Source organism: Branchiostoma lanceolatum, chromosome 8 (genome assembly GCF_035083965.1).
Source record: "Branchiostoma lanceolatum isolate klBraLanc5 chromosome 8, klBraLanc5.hap2, whole genome shotgun sequence".
Classification (NCBI taxonomy): Eukaryota; Metazoa; Chordata; class Leptocardii; order Amphioxiformes; family Branchiostomatidae; genus Branchiostoma; species Branchiostoma lanceolatum.
The window spans coordinates 19,338,111-19,346,840 of record NC_089729.1 but is presented as its reverse complement, the minus strand read 5'-3'; the positions used below and the strand labels follow the sequence as shown (position 1 = coordinate 19,346,840).

The 8,730-nt window shown below is 39.1% G+C and overlaps 1 protein-coding gene across 1 annotated transcript; it reads left to right on the top strand.

Annotated features, from left to right (window-relative positions):
• The first annotated feature begins 190 nt into the window (after positions 1–190).
• Positions 191–7,847, top strand: LOC136440913 (uncharacterized). Its single transcript, XM_066437094.1, has 7 exons — positions 191–324; positions 3,668–3,762; positions 4,539–4,727; positions 5,194–5,393; positions 5,994–6,188; positions 6,427–6,609; positions 7,050–7,847. The coding sequence occupies exons 1-5, from the start codon at positions 206–208 to the stop codon at positions 6,159–6,161; spliced, it is 771 nt and encodes a 256-aa protein (XP_066293191.1). The 5' UTR covers positions 191–205; the 3' UTR covers positions 6,162–6,188; positions 6,427–6,609; positions 7,050–7,847.
• The last annotated feature ends 883 nt before the right edge of the window (positions 7,848–8,730 follow it).

Here is an 8,730-nt window from a genome sequence, read left to right as displayed (position 1 = left end):
TATATCTTGACAGACAATGAAAATTATTCAACGTCATCTGTCTGTCTAGGTAGATAACAAGGAAGCAGGAAACGTCTACTCTAAAATTAGTAAAAATTACATCATGCCTTTCCTTGAAAAAAGTGACGTTTCATCGGCACGACGCAGACTGCATTTCTTCGAAAACACGCCCCCTTTTAAAACTGATTATGAAGAAGTGTATAAGATGAAGCCCTCCTCTCCAGTTCCTCATTCTGGTGCACCTCTACTACTCTTCTGCGGGAAAAGGTTTCTACATCACAACGACTGGCCAGTATACAACTCAACTATCCACTTCAACATGAGGTAGGTATTTACCAAAAGATATGTTTCCTAATCTCTAGATTGTATATTAGTAAAATATTTTTCATTGTCGTCATGTTTCACTCTTAGGTTTGTTTAAAAAAATGTCTTTTGTCCAATCTTGGCTCTTTTGATTCTGTGTAAAGACGGAATGCAATCACATTCTAGTAAGATTTTTATCTTAAATATCTACTGTTTTAAAATCACATGGCCCCTCTTATATTAACTTTACTGCTCGCATAAGAACCACTAAAGAAAGGATATAAGGAATGACTTCCCGTTGTCAAATGCATTCATGAAATCGTGAAAGTTCTCTCCCTGGTGACGTGGTACGTCCTCTGCTTTAGGCCTGTCATCTGTTTGTGGATCGTAGGGATCTTGGCCTAAACTGAAGTCCTGTACTAAACATGGGAAAATCTATGAATTGATATTTCTGTTCTCCTTTGGTAACAGCTTTTATAAAAACTTTAGTATTCACTGCAGATTGACTACAGTCCGCATGTAGGTCATTAGAAAATACGACAGACGATACCTTTTTATGTTGACCCTGTATTCCATTTGAAGGACATATCTTCTGAAGATTTGACCTTTTGTCTCACAGAGTAGTTGACCTCTCCTGTCTTGCTTTATCCGCGAAGCACTGGTTCATGACAAGACAGTTCTGTCCAACTAGCTAGTACTTGGTTTCCGAATATGTCCCCGTTTCTGTTAAACACGATTAAATTTCAAGTGTAAACATTTTACATGAGTATGGCATTGTCAAAACCAACGTAAATGTAGGACGACCCTTTTCTACTTCTGCGTGAGCAGATACGACAAGGAGTTGTTTTTTACGGACCGTACCATCTCGAGTCGTAGGTAACAAGGTAAAGCTTTATGTCTTATGTCAAGTCTAAGATTTGACTATTGCCAAGGGGACTGGAGTCCATCCTATACACCATGAGTTTGTGGTAAGAGTATACGCATCATATTTGCCAATCACGATGTGTAGAACATTTGCTGTGTATGCGAAAGCATTTAGACTATGGTATCTTCCAAATCTCAGCTCTCAACTTGCGCATCATTAAAGGTGGGTGTGACACAATTTCGAGGTCACTAGACATTACCACAACTACCTGACCTGCAGAACACAGTGGATTATCACCAGCCATTACCTAAATTTCTACAACATACAAGTGGCTTTACTGGAATTTTCTCCACTATACGTATAATATATATAGGTATATTTGCATATACTCTTTTCTTGCTAGATTCATGGTAAGTTTTAATTCTTCAAGGAAATGGTTTATCCTAATGGCTTGTGACACGCTTTTGGCTGATGACCAATATGACGTCGCTGACGTAATTGGTTATAGCTATTAGTTAGAAAGAACCAAACCTTGCGAATGGATTACACTTACATAATGTTGAGTGCGTATGCCAAATATACCGTACCTCATCACCCAAACCAACTTGGAAGTTTGGGGACTTTCCCAAACTCATTTGTATTCACGATAGACAATGGAACCCATTCAACCTCATCTTTCTACCTTAATACACGACAAGGAAACTCCTTTTGAAAAATAGCAATTAGATTTTATCTACTGGAACTTCAAAGGAGTGATATTTTCATGAGCACGACGTAGGCTGCTTTATCCAAGAAAACACAACCCTTTAAATATGCTCATTTATATATTAGGAAGTGTAAAACGAAAAAAACTGAAGCCCCCCTTCCCATTCTGTCAAAACTCTGCCACGCATATGGGCGGGAAAAAAATTCTGCACTACTCCGACGAGTCCGTATACAGTGTACTCAGCCATTGGCAAGTATCTTCAGAAAAAGGAAGGTGATTCCTGATAACTATCGTTGTTTAACAATACTAATCTACATGCACATTAATTTCCCTTTTTTTGGTGCCATCTATATCGTATCGTCACATTTTGCAGCGAAATATGTTGTCAGGAAGATCTTAGTCTTGTCAGCCAACTTTTTTGTTTAATTTCTCCGTGCAAATGGGTCGCAATCATATTGTCTTATTTATGACTATATCAAACAAGTAGTTTAAAACAAAGGTTACCTCTTGTATTTATTTCACTACCTACATTAAGAAAGCCTACATTGTTTGTTTGAACCTTTGTTTATTCATGATAAGCTCAAATCGGCACGCAGGTCAGTTTTCACTGAGGTCATGAGGGACAGTTTTCACTGAGGTCATGAGGGAAGAGGTAATGGTCAGATACAATATAACAGAGATACACAGTCATTTGAGTCCTAATAAGTCTATCTACATAGGAAAAGATTAAACGTTTGGAACGATATTGCATTTTCAAATGCCTTCACAAAATGTTAAAAGGTCATTTCCTTGTGTCGCGCCACGTTTTATACACTGAACCTGTCGCCATTTTGCCGATTCGCTGGGCCTTAGCCTGAACTGAACTCCTGTGGTAAACCTGCGGGAAAAATATGTCGTTGGACATTTTTGAACAGCCTTTATCATATCCTAACGGTTGGCGTCTGGTATTCTGTTAACATCTACTATGCTCTACGGACGGAACTATTAAAAACACACCAAGCCATACCTTTTGGAGGAAGGGCTGTATTTTGTCGGCAGAGAAAGAGGCACATGTCACTCGAATAGTTGACCTACTACCATAGATTAGTTGTCCCCTTCAAAGTTGATTATATGAAGTAATGAATTGCCTCTCCGTATGACCTCTACGATCAAGTACGATCCTTTTTTCGTAATCAACCATGTAAATGCAAGGGGTTTAACACTGCAATGGCGAGCTTTTTATCTTCTACTTCTGTGCGAGCAGATACTTAAATGAGTTGTTTTCTAGGACGATACCATTTCGAGTCGAAAGTGCCTTAAAAAAAAAACTAGAATATCAATATATCTGGTGTAGCAATGTAGAGAACAAAACACTGTTTGTAACGTGTGAAATAACTTATTTCAGTCATTCACAGCATGATATCAATGACAGTACAAGGGGTAATAATAGCTAACCGGTAGTATCTGCCTAATTTCAGCAATTATATGCACATCCTCAACGGTAGGCATAGCTTTGCATTTGGGGTCATTGAACTCGGAATTATGCGTATATATATAAGGGATACACATTGTCATGACAATGAGTATGGACGTATACGTACCCTTACCTGTCTGTGTGTTGAACCAAACTCCAGTTGTACTGAAAGTCAGCCCACCTTTCGAAAGAGATAAACATTTTTAAAAAAGCAGGTCTTTACTTTGGGATGACCTTTTTTTAACTACTTAGGTATATTCAAATCTGGAATAAGTCAGGACTCATAACATTATTTTTTTATGGTGAAAAATATATAATACATATTTCGTTCTATCATTAGGTTCATAAACTACGTACTGCCACTTCTTCTAATATCTGCATTCATTCTGGAGTCTGACGCATGGTGGAGGTCCAGACGTCGTCGACGTAGTTCTGGTGAGGTCATGAACTGTTGTCCTTTTTTCCTAAAATGCATACTTTGGTCAAGTCTTAATCAATGCCTATTAACAATATGTTTTAAACAATTTTTTACCTCTAGTTAAGATATCGTTCGGATTATTCGACAAGCTTCTTATGAACGTCAAGCCGCTCCGTCTGCAAACGGGTCGACTTTCTTTATCCCTCATTCATCCATATAGGATCTAATGGACCTCATTCATTGAAACCTTTTTAAAATGGGAGATATCATTCGTTTCGTTTCTTTGTAAGTCAACATCTAACATATCCCCTCAAAAGTTGTGACTGAGATTGGCACAATTCCGTAATTAATGCAAATAAAAATCTGTTGACTCCTTGTAGGCTCTATTTAGACACCAGAGTCTTTAAAACATGAAATTGCTTGGGGTATGGTTCTCTGCATTATGTTCTTGGAAGCATAGATACGTATATTTTAGGCAGCTGTATTCCTTATGTGTTTTTTTTTGTTCTCATGAAAAAAAGGGGGGGGGGGTTATCGCTACTAAATATGTTGCCCTCCGTGCAGACTTTTTTTTCTCTAGAAACCAAGACAAGAATCAAAAAGTATTCACACTTAATCGTATCAAAATGTACCTCTTATACTAAGCTATATGTGCAACAATAATCACACATAAATGTACAGTATAAAGAAGATATAACTCTATAGAACACAATGAGGTCCATTTTTGTTCCTTTTGTCTTTGTTGTCGCAACAGTGTTGGGGTGTTTGGGATTTAAATGTTGCTTCGTATTAGTGTCAACAGGATGCTCTACAGCACCTAGAGCACTCGCCAGAACTTCGAGAGACGGCTGTACCTCCCCCTACACCAATTTGGAGACGTGTACCTACCGGTGTCTTTTTGGGTACATTAAAGTCTCCGGTAGTACCATCAGGACCTGTTACAATGGACGCTGGACTGGGACAAACCTGGTCTGCGGGACAAGTATGTTTACTAAGTTACAGTTATCATCAGAACAAGATTAAGATAAGGGGATAAGGGGACAACATGTGGATTTAAAATGTCATACATATGCTTGCGATTTATGGTTGAAGTCGAAAACTGAAATATTCAAAATGCATGCGAGACGTTAATTTATAATAATATCTAATCTACTCCACGAGACAAAATCCCCCAAAGTTCACATATTTACATATATTGTAACGGCACATTTGATTTACATACTGATGGTCGCACTAATGCCTGGCGTTACACCTTTCACACGGAGGCCCAAAATTTACATAAACTGGTAAAATGTCATCAATTGCAACAAAGCACGGCATAGGTTTGTTGTAAACCGTGCGATCAAATATCACGCTCTTAGTAGTCAACAATAGTGTTCTTTCTTACCTCAACCAGCAGCGTTTAAGCGACATTTTTGCCCAACTCTTCTTCCACGTTTTTTGTCTAGGGTCACAGATTACCTGCCCTCATGCCCCGACTGGAAATGCAAACGTACGAGATTCTGGCGTGAGTCAGTGTGCCCCCCCTTATACACAAGGGGAGATTTGTGATTACACATGCATTACCGGGTACAATCGAGTCACCGGGACCAGAGCTATAGCTGTCGTGATGGAGCATGGACTGGGAGTGGTCTGGTCTGTACTAGAGGTATATATTTCATAATGATTTATATCTTTGAAACTACAGTATAACACAATACACGCGTGTAATAAAAATGTTTAAATTATCCTGATATGCGTAATGGATTATATGAATTGTCTCCTGAGACGGGACTTTCAAAAACGGAATGGATTGTATACGTGTCTGTCATAAAGTATCCCAGTATTGATCAAAGGGGCAAATTGATAATTATTGCATTGTAAACATTGTCCTTAAAGAAGTGCACAGTAAGACATACGAATGTACAAATGTAAAGCCTTATCTAACATTAGATATCTCTTTTACGGTTTGTGCTGATTTCCTTTAAATGTTATATAATTTGACATACGTTGTATCTTATCAAATTGTTTAGTAGTGAATTGATGGTGATGATTGATAGCAGATTAATCATCATACTTATCAATCAAAATGATTATATCAAGGGTAATGTGCGACTCAGGAACATGTTCAGTTAAGACCTCGAAGACCACCATACCATCCATTCCAAGGCCTACGTTTTGACTCTCTATCCCTAATGCCATATGATAATTACATCCTCTCTATGATAGAAATGAACATCGAATGTAAGTCTGGTTTTCTTTCTTATAGCGGGGGCAGCTGGCTGCCGGGGGTCACCGCCAACCGTGCGGAACACCATCAGAAGCGGGTGTACCGCCCCGTACGGACAAGCGGAGAGCTGTCACTACCGGTGCATTCCTGGGTGGTCTCGAGTATCCGGAAGTACCTACAGACGTTGCAGTTTTGGTCACTGGCTAGGGACCGACCTGGTCTGTCGATACACAGGTGTGTGTACATTACCATATCTGGAGGTGTTTGTTTCAAGGGGAACAGTTGGGTAATGCGCCGTAGATGCATAATTTGCAATGACAATATAATATATGTTGATACAAAAGTAAGAAAGTCCTAGCTTTCTACTTTCACGTAGTAATGATTTTGATGCATAACAACCCTTCTTCTATTTTTAGCCAAAGTTAGCATATTCATTACTGTCGTCTTTATATCTGATTTCTCACATCCTTAGCGACGTTGCCCTGCTCTGCACCCCCAATCCGAACCTGGAGCTATATGTATGGCTGCTTACCACCTTTCACACACGGGGAGAGATGCAGCTTCGCGTGCCGCAGGGGCGCCCCACGAACCGGCAGCCCCACCAGGACCTGCAACAACGGAGTTTGGTCCGGGACTCCTCTCGAATGCGTCCTACGTATGCATCACACACTCATATCATAGCTTGAAAACTTATTATAGAAAGTAGAAAATGTTATAATTATACAAAGCCTAGCCTTCAAGGTGCATTCAGCCTTAGAGATAGTTTCTCTGTCAGATACTTTTTTCTGACCTCAAAAAAGTTAATTATAAAAGTTGCATTTCGTAACAGTACCACTATGACCTAAGGAGCATTATGCACTGTGTGTATAAATATATATCAAATAACTTTGCTCATAAAATCAGGGCAACGTTAGGAAATACGGGGGTGATCTTACAGTTATTTTTTGCAATATTTTAGTTATAAACTGGCAATCTATAGCCTGAGTCGTGTGTGCTAATAACGTGTGATGTTTGAAAATCATCTTCCAGCTTTACAGAAACGCGTACTTTTGCAAATACCTTCATCATTCTTTCTTTTTGCATTCTACTTTACAGCATACCAATAGATGACAAGCGTCAAGAAGACAACAGTGTCCCCAACACAGTAAAAGCGTAACATTGTGATGATAATGACTACAGGCAAGACTAAAGGACATGAACATCCCTGAATAGGTCTAATGAATCTATTCTTAGATTAAACAGTGTTTGAATTAATTTCATTTCGTTTATAATCCAGGAGAGAGGTGATTTGTTTACTAATTTCAAAGATATTACATATTTATAGAATAATGGGCATTGTAACATAGAATGTTTTAGGCAGAAAAAGGTGATACCAGGGCTCAATATATTTGGAGGATTTTTTGATAATGGCAATTGTAAAATGGACGCATCTTTTAAATCAACATTAATCATAATTAAGTTTTTATATATTTGCATAAGTAAGGATAGTCGTTGTATATGTATCAAGAAGCATGCTAATTTGACGTAGATTATATGCAAAACGGTGTTTTTAACTTTGACATAGTACAACTTTAAGAGGTAAATTGTACAAATGGCCATAGTTAAACTATCACTTCTACTTGAGGTCGAATACCGTTTTAAGCTTAATTCAGATAACTTAATATTGTTGATGGATTAATCTGTTACACCTGTGGACGCCAATTTTTTTTAAAAACTTTCTGTAAAATAATGATTATAAGTGTTATTAGTTCAATGATAATTAAGTGATGTGTTGATCGGGGTGCTTATATATTGTTTTCACGTTACCAGACATTCTTTAATTTCCTCGTTATGCTGAGATAATACGACGCTGATTAGCTATGGGTTTGAAATGACCATAAAAGTATAACAGTAGTCCTTGCACAATAACAAAACACAATTGACACCAAATCACATTGTATCTAGTGTACGTACGTAAAGTTAACACGAATACTTTTAAAAAATCTGTCAACGATACTATTCTAATATAGATGAGAGTCAGACAGACAGAGATTCGGAAAAAGAGCCAGACAAACAAAGAGTCGGACAGACAGACAGAGAGACAGACAGACAGACAGACAGAGAGTCAGATAGACAAAGAATAAGACAGACAGATCCAGGCAGACAGAGCGTCAGACGGAAAGAGTGTCGGATAGACAGAGAGTCAGACAGACAGACCCAAGCAGCCAGACAGAGCTAGACAGGCTGAACCAGCCAGCCAGAGAGCCAGGCAGACAAAGACTCAGGCAGACAAAGCCTCAGACAGAAAGACAGACAGAGAGCAAGACAGACAGAGAGCAAGGCTGGGAGCCAGACAAAGTGTCAGAAAGACAGCCAGCCAGACAAACATACAGGGAGCCAGACAGACGGAAAGTCAGAAAGAAAGACAGGGAGTCGGACAGACAGAAAGAGTGTCAGGCAGACAGTGCCAGACAAACACAGCGCCAGACTGACATATAGATAGGCAGAGAGTCGACAGACAGAGAGTCAAGCAGACAGAGCGTCAGACAGACAAAGAGAGTAAGACAGACAGATAGTAAAACATACAGAGTCTCGGACAGGCCGAGAGCTAGGCAGACATAGAGCTAGACAGAAAGGCAAAGAGTCAGGCAGACAGAAAGTCAGTTAGACAGAGAGTCAGACGGACAGAGAGTCACCAGAGAGTAAGTCAGACAGACCGACAGAGAGCAAGACAGAAAGAGAGTCATACAGAAATAGAGTCAAACAGAAAGCGTGTCAGACCGACAAAGATTCAGAT

Coding starts and splice junctions, on each gene's coding strand:
- LOC136440913 (XM_066437094.1), top strand. CDS start 206: ATGAAGCCCTCCTCTCCAGTTCCTCATTCTGGTGCACCTCTACTACTC. Junction 3,763..4,538: donor ACGTCGTCGACGTAGTTCTG/GTGAGGTCATGA, acceptor GCTTCGTATTAG/TGTCAACAGGATGCTCTACA. Junction 5,394..5,993: donor TGGTCTGGTCTGTACTAGAG/GTATATATTTCA, acceptor TCTTTCTTATAG/CGGGGGCAGCTGGCTGCCGG.